Source organism: Toxorhynchites rutilus, chromosome 3 (genome assembly GCF_029784135.1).
Source record: "Toxorhynchites rutilus septentrionalis strain SRP chromosome 3, ASM2978413v1, whole genome shotgun sequence".
Lineage (NCBI taxonomy): Eukaryota > Metazoa > Arthropoda > Insecta > Diptera > Culicidae > Toxorhynchites > Toxorhynchites rutilus.
In genome coordinates this window covers 56,282,125-56,303,528 of record NC_073746.1, presented here as the reverse complement: position 1 = coordinate 56,303,528, position 21,404 = coordinate 56,282,125, and the positions used below count along the sequence as shown (strand labels likewise).

The following is a 21,404-nucleotide window of genomic DNA, read 5'->3' as shown; positions in this document are numbered from 1 at the left end:
TCACTGATATAATTTCTATGACCTACAATTGCTAGACCCAAAAGTGCACGGAAAATATGCGAGGATTATGAATCAACACGGTTCAAATCGTCCGACATTGTCCTCCGTATTGATGATATTAACTCGGTGATGCAAAACTCACTGCCGATTTCGAATTTGAAATTGGCCAACTGATTTGGTTGAAAAACCTGGAGGTTTGGAAATGTTTTTGGATAATATTAAGGTGCCATCCTCACAAGGAGGAAGAACGTTTTCAGGAACGTATATATTTGATCTTCTCGAGAAGATTATCGTAAGTTTGCTTCTGTAATTTGGGAGTTTCATATTATTCTGTTTTTAGATAAAAGAAACCAACTGTGAAGTTTTAACCGATCTACTGGATAATATAATTTAATGCATTGCGGTGGTTTCCCGGAAGAGCTCGTTTACGCGTCATGAGGGTTTGCAAAACTTCGCGGAGATTCTGGCAATTGTTTTTGCCGGTAAGGTTCCCAGTACCGACAATCGATCGTATATGTCACAAGGTGCACATTGATTATTGATTTGGTAATATAAGTTGAGGATATTTACGAACTAATCAAAGTGCTGAAGCTGTTCTGTTGGCGGTCGCACAGGATACCGCCGTCTCGCCCGTGCCAAGTTCTGCATGGCTTCGAGTTTGCTCAATTTCCTTGGATGATATTGGAGAGTTGCTTCCACTGATGAAAAGCTTCGAGGGAATCTTCGGCAGCTATTTCAAAAGAAACATTCGAGCGATGCTGTTGCCCTTCACAGCAGCCCAGTCCGGAACGTATATCTGTCGGAAAACGGTTTTCTGTGGGATGTGTTGCAGCTGGTACCCGATTGGACGATGTCCAGGGCAACGCCAAGATGGCCGAGGCGGAAATAAAGTTCATCAATGTAGCCGCCTTCAACGTGGGCACAATCACCAGCAGAAGAATCATGACAAGCGTCCGGTTGTTATCAATTAAACGGGGTTGGTAGGTGTATGTGTAGGTGTATATATGTAAATAGGTGTGCGATAGTTTTGTTTTTTATTAGAATAATCATTTCTATTTGAAAGAACATAATTTAATAAAACTAATATAAATGATTTCAAAAATCGTTTCTTTGATATACGGTTAGTACAAAGTCTACAGAAATAGGCAATATATACATTAAATATATATTTCACGGACTCATTCATGCTGTGAATACAGCATGTAGTACCTTGGGAACAATACGGGACATATTCCAGGATTCTAAGAGCTACTGTTCTTTCATATTATTGCATACTCATTTCGTTGCTCTCGGGTCAGTTTCACGTAAAATCGCGTTTTGCGCTGTTTGATCCACTCGCTCATCCACATGCTGCATTTATGGAACCGTTTCTGTTTTTTCTGATCTTCAAATATTATACGTGCAACGGCCAGGACAAGTGCCATTCAGTGGCAGTAGCCATTTTCATCTATATGTTTTTTCTTTGCAAAATGACAGCGAACGCACACAAAGTAGTGTCCAACTCGACAAACAGTGTACTATGTAATAACCGTGTTTGTCATTCATTTCAAATAGTTGTATTTCGCCAAATAGTTTTATGCCAAATTTTTAACAAAAACAAATAGGTGTAATTATGGTGGTAAAATGTTTTTGTCGAACATGAAATTTGTACTAAATTTTGACCAAATTTTTTCTGTCAAAGGGTGTCAAATATTTGACTTTCGGTCAAACAGTGTACGGCCACCTTTAGTAGAGTGGTATATGAAAACAGTACGAAAGAAAGCGAACGGGGATTTGTTTACCTGGAGCGTGAAAGAGAAACGTTGATCACAATCGTCTGAATCTCTGCCTTTACTCAGAAATTTCAGTGGTATTCAGCCGATATTAATACTTTATTCGAAAATTAACGTTTTGCATATAGAAAACACGAAATATTCGCAAAGTAGAATGTCGTAAGAGAATTCTTAAAGCGTATGAGCGTATTGTGTTTTGTTTACAAACAAAACAATATTTTTTCAAAATGGATGCAGAGCGGTTTTGACATAGTGACATAAAATATACAAGTAAAAAATTGCGCCTACATTTCAGAGATAATAGTTTGTTGTCAGAAAACGAATCGAAGAACGCATTCACGCGTCCAGTCGTCAACAACGTAATAATCACTGTATTAACACCCACAAAATGAAATAAATACATCTTCAAATATATCTTATCCAATCAAAAAGTACCAATACTCAACTTTAATTCCAACATCCGATTAAAATCACGAAAATCCGTTACATTTCAACCTTCCAGAGTAGGGCCCCACTTAAAACATCTAAAAACATGAATTAAGCAAACTACAACATTTATTTCATTCGAACTCATTCGAAAGAACATACTTCGACTGTCGTGCTTTGTTTTTCTCATTTTCCAGAGTTTTCTGTGTTGATAAACTGTTTTAACTGTTGATATAGATTTTATGAGAAAGCGCTTTAAATTACAACCGGCAATGAATTGAAATAATTGAATAGTGGTTTTTAAACGTTGGTTTTTGAATTACAGAAAATTCACAAAAAATGTAAAAAAAAACATGAAATTTATTGTTGGAGGTTAAAAATCAGTTTATTTTTTAAAGATTAATTCATGTAAATGTTAGCCACGACTACGTTTTAAGTCATACATACGTGAAGTCCAATGTTGAGTTACTTCTTGGAGAATATCGACTGGACGGCTTTTTAATTCGGACACTTTTTCATTGTATTCAATATCATACCAAAACCATAACATATAGGGTTGGGGAAAAAGAAATGTCGTATTTCTGATCTAAATTTGACGCTTTATTTAACATACTTAAAATTATCCATTTTGTTCGCAAACTTGTTGCCATTTAGAAGACAACTTTTGTATATTTGCGTGTCGTGTTTTGTGTCAGATATATTCGATCAGTACATGTTGATCAAATTTTATCTGTCAAAAATAGCCAAACATTTGGCTTCGGTAAAATAGTGTATGAACACCCTAAGGCCAAGGTGACATTGGATCGGAGTACGCACGAAAATTTGATTGTACGATAACTGACGAAGAGAAACAAACAATTTTGTTCGCTAGAAGATGGATTCGAACGATGCAAGGGGGAAGCATTGTAACTATAAAATACAATTCAATGTTGTTGTTTACTTTCACTATTGCATACAATTCGTATGTCGTTGGTGTCGTAATGGTGTCGTTTTTAACATTTTCGCAGCGAAACAAATCTAATGGCGGGTTTACATTAGGGAGATCTATAGCTATAGATGGATTTATTCACGTGAAAATAGGTGTAAACGAGTGAGAATAAATATGATACACTCATTCGAGGTATATATAACTTGAATACATTCAGCATATGTAAACGCTTGTGAATTTCTCACTGGTGAGAAATCACTAAAGTTGGATGCAGTTCTACTTCAGGTGAATAAATTCACCTAAGATATGAATATATTCATTATAGAAGTTCACGCTAGTGTAAACGGTTGATGCGATTTCTATAAATCTCATCATATTTCTTCACATGAATATATATCTCTAGTCTAAACCCACCCTAAGACACGAATTTTGTCCCCAAAGCGAGGGCTACTCCGTTTTTTTCAGAGCTCGGCAAAGTCATATTCAACTGAGGATAGTCAGGCGATGATGAAGACATCGACCTCTGCATTCAATTGGAAATGAATTTTTGCTCCTGTCAACATAAATCAAAGGTCATTCGGGCCCTATCGTCGCTATTTGTTCTACGAAGCTCCGCGTTCGTTTAATTATTCACCGTCAAATGAACTTCACGGTATACTGAAGTAAACCCCAAGATTGAATTAGTTTCTGTCCCTTAGGGTGGGTTTAGACTAGTGATATATTCATGTGAAGAAATATGATGAGATTTATAGAAATCGCATCAACTGTTTACACTAGCGTGAACTTCTAGAATGAATATATTCATATTTTCGATGAATTTATTCACCTGAAGTAGAACTGCATCCAACTTTAGTGATTTCTCACCAGTGAGAAATTCACAAGCGTTTACATATGCTGAATGTATTCAAGTTATATATACCTCGAATGAGTGTATCATATTTATTCTCACCCGTTTACACCTATTTTCACGTGAATAAATCCATCTATAGCTATAGATCTCCCTAATGTAAACCCGCCATTAGATTTGTTTCGTATGTCAAATACAATTCATCTTATTACTAAATAAAAATAATTTCTACACAACTGGTCGAACTGAAATTCCTATCAAGATTACCTTCAATATGAAAACAAAAATCTTTAATCATTGTGTGACGTTTTTGATCTACTCATTTTATCCATCGCTCATCACTAGAGCCATCTATAGGAAGACGGTGATTCTACAGCTTTAGCATCTGCTTTTGTTGATACCATCTGGATTCTAAGTTGTCTATGGGGAATGTCATCACCGAAGAAAATACCGACCGCTTACGGTTCATATAATCCTTTATTTGCTATAAAAATATTTTTTTTATAATCACCTAGTTGTAAATGTAACAAAAGGAATTTTCTTGTAATGCTTATTTTTCTCTTGTTTGTTCGCTAAATAAACCCATAAGTTCATTTTTTCTGTTTTCAAAAACAAATGTCCGGAGATCAACCATCAAGTCCAGTCTAACAGCAATCGTCCGGAAGGGGGGCAATCTTGCCTGTTATCATTTTTGCATTTGCTATAAATTTTGGTTATTAGATATTTTTGACTACCTGTCATAATTGTTCTAATTGTAGAAAATGAAAAAATAAATCTGGTTATAACCTATCGGAGTACAGCAACAATCACGAGGTGGGGGATTATGTTGATAAATATGAACAAATACGATAAATGGTTTGAGGTGTAACAATAACAATTTGTTCTATTTTGTCAATATGATTGATTGATTTCATTTTTTGATTACATGATGGCTAAGATTTTTTTAAACTTGATTTCCAGTGCCAACGTAACGTTTTTGTATTAAGCAGTAATAGAATCAATATTTCAATTGAACTCGTTTTTGTTTCCGCTATAGCGCATAGGGCGACCAATATTGTATTCCTGCATGCCTCCCAATTGTACAAATAATATAAAACATTTAACAACAATCATACAGTGACTTATTTTGTGCATTTGTCGCTTCACTTATACATGAAAAGTTTTATTACATTAACGCCACAAATCACACCGATGGATGTCTTTGGGTATATGGAAGCGCCTTCTGCGAGGGGCGGTTCTATTTCATCTATTTTTTTCGTTTGTTTTGTTTTGTTTTGTTTCTGGAACATGACTGTCAAACGAAAAACGCTGTCCTATTATGCTTTGGTTGATTTTTTTTCGCGATTAATTGTTGCACGCATGCTGTTCAGCTGGACATTCATAGTTTGCGCCGCATCTCTTGGAATTTTCTTAGTCTTCTGCTGATATTACAAAACGTTAAATGACAACAATAATGGTGGATCTGGAACTCGGCGTTATTTGCTCTTGAGAGGGAGTTCTGACAGGGAGAAAAAATCACGATAATTCTTTTTTTTCTGATCGAAATGAAAACTTCTTTGTTTCGCTAGATGAGAAAGTCGATCTCTAGGAAGTTTACATGAAAATGAGTGAGCTTTGGCTTCGGTTTACACTTTAACAACAGTCGGTTTTATACACTAGAGTTTATGCCTATAATGATGCCCTTCAAACCACATTTCATTAGTAATAGTTTGTTTATCGAGATTAAAACGAGCGTTGGTCATTTGTGTGAGAAGTAACATCTTGTCCCTTTAATTATCATAAAAAAGTCGATAGACAAAGTATTTCACTGTCCTGAATTCATTTAAAATTTAAGGCCATGTCGAAGGAGAATCTACTGTATTTGTTGTTTCATTTAAAATTGTATATCGTATAAAACATTATCATTTACGTTAGAAAACTACAAGCTTTGCTGAGAGAGTAACCATTCGTAGAAGTAGTTAAAAGCGATTTATATAAAAATGTGGGATCTCCTTTAAAAATGATACAAAAGTTAACTTTCATTTCTCAAGATTTGAATGTGTGTGTGAGTGTATAGAATTTTATCGATAAAATGTTTTGTTTTTCTTGAGCAAACAACACCGAGTCGGGTTCGTATAAATTTATATAAATATTACATCCAACAAATTAATAATTATCGTCTTTTCAAGACCTGTTTCAATTACAACAATTAACCACTGCTTTCTCACGGTATCACACTTTGTTTTTTTTATTCCATTATCTACCATTTTGCTGTTTTGGAACAGTACATATCTTCAATGAATTTGTTCGCTAGCAAGTCTGCAATAATCCAATCAATCGTTATTAGCTAAAGATAAAATGTTTCTCTTTTGCGTTCTGGTTCCTATCCGCGATAAACGTCTCCTTCAAAAAATATATAATAATCAACAAATGGAATATGTATAAACGTACGTTTTCTTATATTCTTTGTGTGTGTATGTTTCATGTGTGTGTATGTGTGCATGTGTATTTTCTGTGTACACTGATAGGCGCAAAAAAAATATCCCCCATTTGAAATCCAAGTGTTCCAATATTAATTTTTTTTTTAAACTATTCGGTATTCCAGTCAATACTACGTAAAAGTAGGTAATTATTAGACCATTTTGCCATTTCAGTATCGTTGATTTATTCTTTAGAAAAACAAAAAATTACTTTTGTTCCTAGATGGGTTCTTTTAGAGTATGACATAAAAAAATCCAATTCATGGTTTATCTAGAAAAAATTACGAGTAGGTAGTGCAGAGATGGGCGAGGACTCACGAGCCGCTCATTTGAGCCGGTTCGCCAGAACAAGCGTACGACCCACGGTTCTTTGTAAATGAACCGCTTTTCGAAAGAGTCTCGGCTCAAAAAAAAAACCGCGGTTCAAAAAGAGCCGCTCTTTGAAAGGGTCTCGGCTCAAAAAAGTGCGGCGGTTCAAAAGGGTCTCGGCTAAAAAAAAGCCGCGGTTTAAAAAAGAGCCGCTTTTCGACAGAGTCTCGGCTCAAAAAAAGAGCCGCTCAAATGAGCCGGCTTGCTTCAATGAACGAGCGGCTCTGAGCCACTCAGTGAAAGAACCGTTTTGTCCACCTCTAAGGTAATGTCGGGGACATAACCGAAGAGAAGTAGGACTACACCAAGGGCTGTCAATTCAAACAACTCATCGAATATCCGTGTAGTTTTTCTGTAACTACCCACAGTGAATCATATTAGATCCTAATAAAGAACATATTACATCATATTGGAATGTCAATGAAATGCTGATGCACTCGAAAGTTTTAACCGCTGTTGAATTAAATTTCAGATAGCCGCGCGAGATAGCTGGTGGATGATAATCCAGACGACCGGAGTTCGAACCCACATCGGAGCAGTTTCCACCAAACATCAATCTGTGCCATTTCAAACATTCATATTCCACTCCCAACATAAGTCAATCAAACAATTATTATTTCTACAAACATAAATACTCATATATAAAAATGGCGATTCGTGAGGCTATAATAAACATTTCACGAAAATATTTTGCGCCATTTGTTTTTTTCTATGTCTGTAATAAATCGTATATGAGTATGGAAAATTCGCTATTATAGCCGGTCAAAGTTGCATATTCATCCAAACAAATTCGGTAAGCATTTGCCATGTATGTATATGGCCTCCACTTTTGCATGCATATGCCAGTTAGGCGCATTATATGCCAACCAAATTTTAGGGCATATGATGTTATACATACGCTTGTTATGCGATTTAATGTTTGCTGGGTAATAGCAAAATTACATCTCCAACGCTCCGAAAAACATCATTCTCAAACAAATGATTCACAAATTATATAATTTCGCAGAACGACAACAAAAAATCAGAAATCGATTGTGTTGGTGGTAATTATAACAATGAACACAGTTCTCGCTTTTGGAAAATTTCTTTTTTCCATACGGCTTGCCTGTGCTTTGAAGCCACTTTAATTCGGGATTTTTAAAACCTTTTTTAAATCATCGATCTGAAAGACCCTGAAAGCACAAAAATACGTTTAAATTAACACAGGCTCTCCACAAGCAAACAAAAATCAGTTTATATATTTTATTATTCGGATATCTCTCTAGAATGCATCGTACTGTAATGAAAATAACTTTTAATAACTCCTTCGTGAAAAGTTTGGTGGCCCTGAAAAGCGCCAATGGATAAATGTCTGTTCTTACGATACCGAAATTTTTGTCCTTATTTTGCCAATGCACTTTTTTCACACTTTTTCACATGCAATTTCAAATCTGTCGTAGAGTGCTAGATCGATTACTCTGTTACTCTAGTTGCTCTTTTTGGTCGGAACCATTTGAAGAGCACAAATTACATTACACAAATTACATAGTGCATTGGGAAAATGCTTGACATTTCACAATTATTCAATTATTTATCTCAAGAAAATAGAAAAATATTTCCTATCAATTGATGCGAAGATCTTTGGGTTCTAAAGGGTGTACCGTTAAAAATCCACACACACCCAAATTGCTCTAACTTTTGATCCGTTGGGTAACATTATTTGAAATTTTGCGTAGACATAGTTTAATGCGTGCAAAAAATGTTTTCAAAATCGCGTCGAAAGAACAGTGCAGAATTCAGAAGGTTCGGAAGTCTCCAAACCATAGCGAGAAACAGAATATGGTTGCAATACGCCGTTCCCGGAAGTTGGACGACCAGAAGTTAACGCTGGGTAATGGATGACGAGACATATGTGAAGGCGAATAATTGACGGAGACGGACGGTTCGTTGGGGTTTTGTCTGGACTTTGTGTCTCGGCTTTTGTTTTGATTTTGGTTATATTTTTTAAGCCAACATATTACTTAGTTCCAAATTTCGTCTATATATTATTATTGTTGAATAAGAGTCGGGACTACGGGGTTTAAGCATTTAAATCATATAATTCAATAATTTCCATTTAATCTTTCTAAATCTAGAACTGGTTCTAGGCATGCTGATTCGAGAGAGGGCATTGCAATTTAATACTGTTGTAGGTGGCGACAATTATAATATAATATTGTATAAATCATTGACATTTAACGTGACGGTGCTGCTGCAAGCGTAGACTGCATGTGTGAATTGGTGGAGACGGTGACCGAACGTGGACGTTCTTTTCCGTAACGTTCTATGTGAATCGCACATTATTCAGCTCTATGCTTAATAATGCCTGAACTAATTGTCATCAAATCCTCTATTCAAGCCAAGCAAATTAGGAGAAATTATTAAGCTATAACCAATATTGTTCGTTAAACGCAGTTTAAAGTCAATTATAAAACATTTATCCAACTCCAAGGTGTGGTGGAAACGTTTATTCGAGCATATTCTGATTTGATTAGCTCTACTTAGACTGCGATATCTAAGAAGAAGATCTTTGTCTGAATGCATTATTTTCTTCAAATTTGTATAAATAGAATTATATTTTAGCATATTGAAGACGCTTGTTAGTGTCTTTTACAACTACTAGATGAAACTTGTTTAGTAGTCTGATGAACTTCTGAAAAAAAAAATAAAAGTGACCTAGATTCAAACTTACATTAGAACACTTAAAAATGTGATGCCAAGCAGTCGAACATGAGCTTAAAAACACTGGCAGCTCATTTGCTCATTTTGGTAGTCCGTCATGTGTTGTACAAAAGCTGATTTGCAGTTGAATGAACGTTTTCAAATCGTCTGTCTGACATATTATCCAGGTAAACAGCAATCGTTGTACAAAAGCATCAACTTGGTCTTTTATACAACGTATAGCTCAACATATTGTTTATTGAGCACTCAATACTATTGTTCGACCATTATAAACTGATTAATTTTATTACAACTAATGATCGGTTCGTGTCGTTAAGGCAGAGTGTAAATAGTCGAATAAAAATATATTTCAGGCTAGCGTCTGTTCAGTTTTCTCCCCAGTTCTTGAACAAATAAAGCACCCTAAAAACTTTTTACTGACGTATTATCCAGCTAAATATAAATGGTTGAACAACCCAAGTAATCGTAAGCATTTACCTAGAGCTCTATTATAGTACTAATTCAGCATCTCTAAAACCAAATGGCAGTATGTCTACTTACAGTCCTTACATCAACATTATTAATCCATATAAACATTAATTAGAATAAGAATTAATGAAAGCCCAATATTCGCATTTAATGCTTCCATATAATGCTTACACGTGTTAGGATAAAATATTTATATATTTGGGGGTAGCTTTGGGTATCTGGCTGCAGGTGTTTGTTTCGAAATAATCAAAACATATCATAACATAACCTTTTGAATTATTATTGAATTGCAATAGGATTGTTTTGTTTATTTTCAGACCCGCTCATACATGATCTTTTTGAGCACGTTATTGAAATAGGACTATTTTCAATTCAATTACACATTATATTGGTTTATAGAGTGTAATAAGCATTTATCCAGTATTCTATTTGTGAATACAATGCTGATTAAGGAAAATTTCTTAGTGATTACTGGTTGCCTGGGCTTCAATTTGGTCTGAATGAGCTTTTATACAACATGTAGTCGTAGCATAGCATATCGTATTATTAAGCACTCAATACAATTGTTTGATCATTATTCAACTAACCAGTTTAATAAAAGCTAATGATTGTTTGTTGAGGCCCTTCGTTAACGCAAGCGCCATGAATGGACAGGTGTATTGGAAAGAGTGTTTCCAAAAGCGGCTTATCCATCTACTGAAGGCTCACGACGGTCCGACGATCTTCTGGCCGGATTTGGCATCATACCACTACACGAAGAACGTGTTCGAGTGGTATAAGCCGAATGATGTCGATTAGGTCCGAAAAATCTGAACCCCCCCAACCACTCCGAAACTGCATCCAATAGAAAAATACTGCACCATTTTGAAGGGACACCTTCTAAAACTTGTTTAAATAGCTTAAAAATTGCTTTGAAGGCTATTGAAATCACACAAATCCGTATATAAACTGGCGCCCGCTCGGAAATCCATTTAGTTGTTATTGCGATGTGAGATAAGGAGGATGAAAGCATTCAGTATTCAGGAGACGTTTTGGTGGAGGGATAACATCCATACCTCTCACGCTAAAGGTCACTAGTTCAATTCTCACTCCCAAAATTCTTCCAAGAATGGAAGTAAAAGAGACGTTTCAAAAGTGTTGAAAGTTACTATAATACAGAAAAAAATGAAGAAAGCAGCGTTATAAAATTATTTGTTCACGGATACCAATATCGATCCTCGTTTCCAAATGTGAAGGGGGTATTATTTGAGCAAGGTGATTCCGAGGAGGAATCCATTCATTCTTTAAGCAATCATTTTTCCTTTCCAGCTAAACGAAGAGGAATTGTAATCATTTTATTCAAAAGATAAAATGTTTGAGTAATAAATGCTTATAAATTATTGACAGACGAATGAAATCACAGAAATCTGTATATGAATTGGTTTGGAGTTTGGATTGTCCCAAGTTGTTGTCACAAAGGCCCTTCTCACGGCTAGAGACGATTGAACTGCAAACGTTTAAAGTCTCTATAAATCAAGAAGAAGGAAAAAAGAAGAAGAAATCCATTTAGATGTGATTACGAAGTGACATGAGAATGGTCTCGCTAGCTCGCCAAGCACTATGCTCTTCTCTCACAATCTCATTTTTTTCTGCTGCCGGACTGAACGGAGCCGCATTTTTTGGTTATAGTTGCAGTTCTATTATCGAATGCTCACGAACACCGCTATCGACCGAGTTGGTATTATTTGCGCTGGGTTTTTCCGAGGAGGAATCGATTCCTCCTTTCAACGTTAATAATCGTTTTCCGGCTAAACGAAGTGGTGTGATAATCCCTTTATTCGAATGATGAAATGCCTAAGAGTTATATGCTTGTTACTTATTGATTGCTGAGCCAAAGATAGTCCTACGTCCAGCATGCGGTTGCCAATGATATATTAAAAAAAAATGAAGATTGCTCTGAAATAACTGGAAGAAAACTGAATCCTATAAAACCATCTTATTTTAAGAAGATCTGCCACGATTTATCTAAAATAATTTTTTAACTCATTCCAATGCTGGAGAAATAGAATTTCTTTTGAAGCTTCATGTAGTATTTATATCCAGTTCATAAAATGACGAAATAAACTATTAATTAATCCTATCTTTCGAGCAAATCTCGTCATGTATGTAGGGACATGTATTCTGGTTATAGATCACTGCATCGAACTTAACCTTAATCTTTTGCCCTTTCTCTTTTGACGTGAATTTTGACATTTCTGTAGTGTTTTAACAATCTTCGTTGCTATATTTTTCACACTCACGAAGAATGTAGAATAAAAAAAAATCAATAAATCAATGCACGGTGCCTAACCTCACCTTCGGTTTTGCGTTTCTGCGTGGTTTGTTTCAACTCCCATTCGTTACACTTCTCACATGCTCCTATTCAAATGTCAACATGATATTTTCAACCAAGCAAAACTGACAAACTGGCGTTTCTGTGCACTGATTTATGTAGTGATCTAAGTATTAGCATTCAGTAATAATTTTTGATTAGGTCATACCATGTTATAACAGCAGATAAAAAATATTTCAGAATTGAGCGTTTCAGAAGACAATTTGAACATTTTACCTAGGTGTGTAGCTGAAAATCAACATATCGTTTAGTCAACCCGAGCAGGAACGGATAGTTCGATACCTCAAACAAGTATCGATTAGCAAGAGATACGAGGTAAAATACCAAAGAAAAATACTTAAACAATCACATTCAATGTCAAAACAACACTGCTCAATTATTTCTTTTATATTGAACTTATAAAATTTTTGTATTGTGAAGCTATTCCTCTCAATATTTTTGTTTTATTCATTGGTATTTTACTTTTTATATCAGGCTTGTCCAAACCAAATATTGATATCACGATCAAAATTATGTATCTTAAGTATTTTATCTTGCTCCAGAAAGTATTTTTTTAATAAACATGCAAATTTGCATATACATTTCATGCAAAGTATGCATTAGCTCTTTAGGGGAGTTAGGATTATGTGCAAAATAGATGCTATTTAGAACTAAACATCGTTTTAGTGACCATGAGAAACTAACATCCATTTGATGTAAGTGGAAGCTAGGTTAGTTGGATTGGAGCACATTTACTCTATGATCTATTTGAACTATTTGGATAAGTTCTCTTGCTATGAACATTGTACGTGGATGAAATCGTAGATAAATTGGTCTGAACTTCAGAATGGTTTGGGGGACCTAGAACATATGATATTTTTTATAAATTCATAGACAGTGTAGCAAGTTTCTTCTTGGGTAGGCTGTTACATAAGATAAAACTTTAGTGATACACCGTTTTTGAAGTAGTTTGATATGTTTCCAGCATTCGAGAAAGCTCTTCGTATTGGCATTTTCGACAAAATACCGACGAGTTGAACGAAATAAAAAAAACCGAATTACAACCTCGCCGGTCGTAGAAATCCATGAGGTAGATGAAACACGACTGAAACACAGTGGGCCTGATTCTCGAATACACTTCACGGTGGAATCGAAATAAACGGCACGCCATTGAACTACGTTTTACGAGTTAGTGAAGTGTCCAAGATAATAATGAGTTTTCAGGCAGAATGAGCACTTTTCAAATAAAAAATCATCAATGAAAATTAACTTCTTCGTATCAAACTGGTATTCAATGTGAGTGGAAAACTTTGTTTTCTTCATGTGATATAATGATCTCATACAAAAATTTCATCTACCTTTGTCTGGGTCCCTTCACATTGCTCAATTCTGGGTAATGAGAGGGCTGACTCATTGGCAAAGGTAGGTGCAATTGAAGGCGAAATTTATCAGCGTCAAATCGCCTTCAATGAATTTTATTCTTTAGTTCGTAAAAATACCATCGTTAACTGGCAACGCAAATGAAACGAAGATGAATTGGGCCGGTGGCTCCACTCAATTATCCCCAAGGTTAGCCTTAAACCATGGTTCAAAAGTCTGGACTTGAGTCGGGACTTTATTCGCACCTTCTCCCGACTCATGTCCAATCACTGTTCGTTAAACGCGCTACTCTTTCGTTTTGATCTTGCCGACAGCAATATCTGTGCCTGTGGCCAAGGTTACCACGACATCGATCACGTTGTTTGGTCGTGCGAGGAGTATCTTGTTGCCAGATCGAATTTAGAAAACTCTCTTCGGGCTAGAGGAAGGCAGCCCAATGTGCCGGTGAGAGATGTGTTGGCTGGTTTAGACCTTGATTACATGTCCCAAATATATGTCTTCCTAAAAGTTATCGATCTTCGTGTCTGATTGTCCTTATATCCTTATATTCTCCTTTTCCTTTTCCTTCGCGAGAAATCAAATCCCTTCTTATTAACAATAGAATAAGGAGAAATGTAAATACATATTAGATATAAGATAGGCTTAAGAATTGAGTGTAATTAATGTGTGTGTGAATGTGAGAGTGAACATTGTCAACATATCCTTTTATCCTTTCCTTTTCCTGAAGAAAATATGTCACCCTTCTAAACTCGAGTAGACCGCGAGTAATCGGTTTTCTACACCATTAACATTAGAATTAAGGAAAAATGTTTATATATACTTGTAACAATACAGTCAGGAGTTTGGCTCCTTTAAACTTATGTAACTGAGCCTGTAAAAATAAACTATTTAATAATAAAAAAAAAATAAAAATTTCATCTGAAGATAATTTGATATTATAATGATAAGTTTAGTGGGAAACTAATATCGTATCCAGATGTCGACACCGTACCGTTGTCATCGCGGATACGTTTCATCCCGTTTCCACCGTGAAGTGTGTTCGAAGTGTATTCGAGAATCAGGCCCAGTATATTCCCACCACACGCACTGCGCGAGAGAAAGATAACACTGAGTTGAGTGTGTAAGAAGAAGAAAGATCGATTCAAGGTATTTACCTTGGATCGATCGAACGATAATTGTTAAAAAATAAAATTGATCAAGTGATTGAAAGGTGGAGGGAGGGATAATATTTATAATTGCAAATTAATTTACACAAAATGGGTAAAACTAAAGCACACTTATAAAAACCGACTTGCGCTTCCAAAGTTCCGCGGTTTTGACGCTGCAGGAGGCCTATTTGAAGATACCAATTTGTGAGCTATCCACGCGAAACGTATCACATCATGCCCAAGGACATTCAGCTGGCTCGTTCAATCCAAGAAGAGCGTGCTATATTAGCTTAGTATACAATCAACGGCCCTTTTCAGGGCTCCAAATTTGATGGATTAGAGTTCAGAAAAGTTTTTTACTGGCCGAACTGAAAGGAGCATTTAGCGAAAATCGTGGTGTCGAGGATAATTCGATACCGATAGGTGCCATGGATATGGATTTGATAGTGAAAAATATTTATGAAATACATGACATGATGTAGTGAATATTTCCCCATATCGAAGAAATCACTTTGATGAAACTGCATTATAAAATTATTTGTGTACGAATGCCGTAATCGATAGTCGACTCTAATTTGCGCTGGGTAATTTCCTCGGAGGACTCGATCCCTCCTTTGAGCATTAATAATCTCTTCCTGGCAAAACGAAGTGGTATGAATCACATTATTCGAAAGATAAAATGAAGATGTTTTCTGCTAATTTTCTTCAACCTCCAAACATCTCTTTCTCCTGTTTGTCGTTTTTGCGTTCGCTAATCGTTTCTCACAACACCCTTTTCTCGTTTGAGAAATTGTTGAGTAAACATCGTTTGCCAGTATGCGTAGAGCGGGAATTCCTAAAGATTCATTGCACCTCTAATAAATTGGCGAAAGATGTGGTCTTACGTTGATCGCGCTTGATTCGAAAATCCAAAACGAAATGTATTTGGTCGCAGCATCATATGAGTAGGAAGCAAATAATCCCTCGAAAATTACATGGTTTTCGCTGTGTGAAACATTTTACGTTTTTCATGTTATGCATCCAATATTGGATACGAAAATTTTCTACTGATGGGGAAAATTCTATTCAGAAGCTTTCCTGTTAATTGCGATTGATTGAAAAATCACAAAACCAAATGTATTTGGTTGCAGTGTTGTATGGATAGAAAACATTAAAATAAACTCTTTCGCATGAATGTATTTTTCAATTCCCAGGGCAACTGGTAAATTATTTTTCAGCAACGATGATAGCAACGAGGGTTCCGCGCATGTATGAGTGTGTGGCGGCTGCTTCGATGTTTCAAGCGGAACCGTGGCATCACTCTCCTCCTGATGGATTCCCTTCTGGCCTTAGGTGCACAAACAGGATCTCGACACCGTCCATCAGCGCTTTCAAGATAAACGAAGTTAGCTTCACCACAACAGCGACAACATGCTCCAATCGCTGTTCAATTATAACTGAATGGGTTTACGAGCGGTGCTCGCTTATATATCGATTGGTGATTTCAATAGCATGTTTTGAAAGCAATTTTATTGCTTTTGCTATTGAAACCAGTTTTTGGATGAAAAAGTAACAAATATACAACGCTTAGACATTTTATCTTTCGAATGAAGTGTTTATCATACCATTTCGTTCAGTTGTTTAAGAGCTATTAACGCTCAAATCTCGGTCTCCAGCGTAACGCTTTCGTTTCCGAAACTTTGATTTTACACCCTGGTATAGAAATGAAAGACGTAGTCCTACGTCAAAACTGCACAATATAAAAAAAAACTGGAAGACTGGGGTTAAGCTGGATGACTGGATCCAGAAACAAAAAATTGGAAGAATCCAGTTTAAACTGGAAGAATTCAGTTTAAACTGGAACATTGGCAACGCTGGATATAACGCACTTCTAGTTTTATTTATTTCCCGTATGAATAGCGTGTTCGTTTTTGCATCAGTCAACGTTTCTCCTCTTCCCGGTAGATTGGATCTTCCCGATCTATTAGCCACCACATGCTTCAGAATGATCAGCTGCAATGCACCGCATACCCCATGTTTCTCAGCAATGTTTCGTTGAGACTCCTTACGCTGGAAGTCACACACAATCAAATGTCGGACCTGTGTTGAGATTTCAGCGTTGAAAACACGTCTATACGCACGAAAAGTTTGCTAAACGCCTACGAAAATTATGTTTGTGTCAGATGTAAACAACCAGATGTCTGAACCGAGGGTTTCATCGATGAAGAAAATACGGTAAAACAAGTCTATGAAAGTTGATTTTTTTATGGCAAACCCATTTAGGAATAAAAGTTTTTGTTTGCTTTTCTAAAAAATAAATCAAAGATACTGAACTGACAAAATGATCTACTAATGACCTACTTTCATGTAGTATTGACTGGAATACCGGAAAGTTTGAAAAAACTATTAATATTGGAATACTTTGATTTCCAATGGGTGTGGAGTTTTTTTTGCACCCATCAGTGTACATTGTTTTCATTGTTTTTTTTTCTAAACTAGCTTAAATTCAAGGATATCGAAAGAAGTGTCCTACACATTCTTCACAATTCGGTTTAGCTATTTGAGTTTTAGAACATGTCATCTTTGTCTGGCTTCAATTTACACTTTTTTAATGGCTGATTTGATAATGACGATGAGTTTATGTTATTTTGACGTTACAGGTCGCTATACAATAGTTCGATCTAGACCAGAGAATTTTTTTATCGCCTCCATCACTAGAGTTATCCACGTATAAAAGGGTATCGACTTTGGTATAAAATAGTAAATTCCTCTTTAAGTTACGCTAGAATCATCGTTCTTCTTTGAGTTACGCCCACAGAAGTTCGCTCATTCGCCTAGTAGTGTACACTTATCCTAACAACGAACGAAAGAATGGTGAGCCGTAGTGAAAGGAAACGTACAAACTGTCCATAGTATCTATACAGCTAACCGTCTAATTACAGCGTTCCTTAGTTTCTATAATGGAAAACATTTGGTTTTATTCTTTAGGTTACCCAGGGATTGACTGCGAGCTTTCCGCAAACGATCAGCGCCCGAGACTGCGGTCATCGTCGTTGAGCTAGTCGTTCGATCAGCTTCCGAAATTTTTTGATGCTTATCTACCTTATTACACTTGTTATCTACAGCTATTACTTTGGCACTATCGTGTTGCGTTTTAAGTTGGTCCTCGGTATGTCTTGTAATTTTTATCTCTTCGGCGTCCAGATTGATGGGCTCCAGCTTCTGCATTGAGTACCGCGTCGGCAGCTCTGTTGGCAGCACCGGCTGAACTTCTAGCGGATCGAGACGAAGTTCTGCACTCCTCGTCTCCTTCTGACAGTCGTCGTCGTTGTCATACGCCGGACTCCCAGAATAGCTTGCGGCCCGCGATTCCGTTTCCGCTCGAGAGAATAAAAGGTCAAACTCTTTGGTGATTTCGTTCGTGAAGTCTGAAATCGTTGGATCTAGCAGATTCGGTTCTTCGTCTAGATCGATGATTGTGTACTCACTGGTTGTGGGATTTGTGGGTTCGATCGGAACTGTTTCCACAGTGGGTATCGGTAAGTCCATTTCTTCGATGGGGGTTTTACTTTCGAGTTCTTCTAGTAAATGTGTTTTGAACAGTTCATCAACGGTTTCGTCCGAGAATGATCCTTCTGGGGTTAAGGTAAAATCTTCGATATTCCAGTTTTTGATTTGCCTAATCTCACCGGAACCGTCGTCATTGGCAGCGTTCGCTAGAGTCTCTTCAAAGATTTCGCTCTTCAACGATAAGCTCAGTCTCGATGTGCTACAGCTATCTAAATTAACGTTCTTAACAGTATCAAATGCGTAGTCGGTTAACGTTGACTTGTTCAGTGTGCCGCTGGAATTGCTCAGAAGCTCTAGCGAGGCGGTCCGCTCGAGCGCCGTCAGGCAGTCCGACTTGAGAAAATACGGCTCGAGTGACGGGCTCAACGGAATATTGTCTAGGTCACCTTTGGAATCAAGGATGCTTTCCTTCGAACAAATCTTGTATATCGTTAGCGTGTCCTGGTTTTTATACCGATCAAGCACCTCTATTTTGTCCTCCGGCATATCATACTCGTCACCAGCGCTGTCAAACTCGTTATTGCTGTGATGGAAGAGGAAGTCATGAATGATAAGTTTTTTCGACTCATTTCCAGGCATTAGATAGATCTCATCGCAGTCCGAATCCAACGAAGCCGCCATATCAATTTGTGGCGGCTGCAAACTACCTGCTTCCAGATCCAACCTTCGTTCATATCGTTCATTCTGATCCTCGTCTTCGTCTTCTTCCTCTAACTCTTCCTCATAAGCGTCCTCTTCTTCTTCCTCTTCTTCCTCCACCTCTTCTTCATCCTCCTCCTCTTCCTCCTCGTCTTCATCGACATCCTCCTGATACTGGCAGCCCCTCATCAGTGTTCCATCCTCCCGGATCAAGTTCCTCCGATAGTACATGGTCTCTATGCTAAGATTCTCGATATCCTCCTCGTAGTATTGCTCTTCGTACAAAAACTGGCTGTAATCATCCACTTCGTATCCATCCTCCTTCTGCTCCTCGCTCTGGTAGCACCCCTCTTCGAAGCTATCCTCGTTCTCGTACAGCGTATCAGTGCGGAAGGAAAACTTCGGTTCACTTTTCTGGCGCAACAGCTTGAAGTTCCGTCGCTTGTACTTCCGTACAGCTCCCATGCTGCGATTCGGATCGTACTCACTCAAATCGGTCCCATTCGAGCCGTCCCCGTGGTCTATCCGGACGGCCTCGTGTTTGTAGAGACCACTGAAGTCCTGGGAGCAAAACTTCTCGTACAACTCCATCGCGCTTAACCTCACACTCCCGGTCGGGTTGTAGAAAGCTTCCGACAAGGGTGAAACACTGTTGGTCTCCAGATTCAGGCAGGCGGTGCTGTTGGTTTTGACTGACTTGCGCGTACCTTTTGTTGACTTGGAGCGCGAGTAACTTATCTCGTTGTTGGATTTCGATTTATTTGGCGAGTTTTTGGAATTTCCATTACCGGCGCTACTACCGGCAGTGGAAAACAGAAACTTTTTGCCCTTGAAGGTAAAAACATTCCCCTTCTTGGTACCGAACAAGGAAGATTTGGACGAACTTATCGAGGCTTTCGATTGCGATTGGAACGATTTGTCGGGCGATCGTCCGGATTCCGTACTTGATTTTACAGGAGAGGATTTATTGTCAAAGAACACAGTTTCCTTGAAGTTCGGTTTGTTTTTCTTATTATCATACAAAGCGGATGTGCTGAAACGCTTGCACTTTAGCAGCTTATTCATTTTCTTGAACCGACAGAGATTCTTTTCGAACAGATGTCCAAAGGAACCGTCCGCCGAAGGGTGTTTGCTTTCATCCGAGAAGGTTCCCAGTTCCAGCTGTGTTGGTCTATCTGTCAACCGCTTGGATTTCAAGTCGTTATCGCTCGCTTTCTCCGTAACCTCTAAACTTTTCGATCGTTCGTCCTCTTTTTGACTCAACGCTTCTACCATGGATGTTCCCTTCGAAGAACCACCACTTCCACCATTTTCTTGTTGTTTCTCTTTGTACACGTCAAAGGTGTTCTCGAAGCTCTGATTTTTCCACGTACTGTAGTCCGGATGTTTCTTCCCCACTTCGTCCAATGTATCACTATCACTCTTGTACTCCCGCTGAAGGTTATTCTTCAAGTGCATCTTGTAGTCCGCTTCCATCTGTTCCAGCTCCATGGTGTCGGAGAACACCGTGTCAATTTCGTCCATCGAAATGTTTTTCGAACTTTCGTCGGTCGATTTGTGGGTTTCCGAGGAAGGATTACTGCTACGGTGTTCGGCGAATTCGCGGCGCTTCTCGTGCGTTGGGGTGTACTGCGAGCTGGATAGGCTGGACTCTTTCTCGTAAATGTTACCCTTGAGGAACTCTGAATCGGTTCGGATGATCTTTTTGGACTTCCGCAGTATCGGTTTGCGCATCGGGGAGCGCGTTTGGTTGAGCTTCATCGTATTACTATCTTCTAACGATTTGTTTTTCGGCATACTGTCGATAGTTTTCAACGTGCCTTCGTTCAGGTCGGTATTGCTGTTCGATTTGATAACCATAATCTTCTCTACGCTAGCGTGAACACTCGATTCTTTCGTAATGTAGGAACCCGTACTTAGACTTCGACTTTTGGCGGCTTTTAATTGAAGTGGATGATTAGATGAAACATGCTGATGAGGTGATAGGTGTATTATTTCTGTGTTTTGTTTAAACAGCGTGGGACCATTGCTGGGTTTTGCGATAGGGAGCTGCGGTTGTTGCTGTTTTTCGGTTGTATCGATCGCTGCACTGGTCACCGGTCCAAAAGCGGCAGTCGCTATTAAAGGAACCAGCCCGGCACCTATTCCCCCGGCTGCTGTACCAATTGCGCTGGTAGTGGCTTCGTCAACGGTTTGAGTAAACAACCGATTACCTATGATTCGCTCATTCAAATTCATCGTTTTCTGGCTAAGCCGCGAGATCTCGTTGGTGATGTCGAAGGTCCCCACAGTCTTTAACCGGTCTAGCCGGCCTCGGTTGCACTTCCGCGGGGGTTCGTTACCACCCAAGCTGTACATCCGTCCCTTCT

The 21,404-nt window shown here is 37.9% G+C and overlaps 1 protein-coding gene across 1 annotated transcript; it reads right to left on the bottom strand.

The window, feature by feature from the left end:
* Positions 1-4,438: 4,438 nt before the first annotated feature.
* LOC129780444 (uncharacterized) lies at positions 4,439-21,399 on the bottom strand. Its single transcript, XM_055788729.1, has one exon. The coding sequence runs from the start codon at positions 21,391-21,393 to the stop codon at positions 17,782-17,784; it is 3,612 nt and encodes a 1,203-aa protein (XP_055644704.1). The 5' UTR covers positions 21,394-21,399; the 3' UTR covers positions 4,439-17,781.
* Between the last annotated feature and the right edge of the window lie 5 nt (positions 21,400-21,404).

Excerpts from the sequence above, each read along its gene's own strand:
- LOC129780444 (XM_055788729.1), bottom strand. The coding sequence starts at position 21,393 with ATGTACAGCTTGGGTGGTAACGAACCCCCGCGGAAGTGCAACCGAGGC.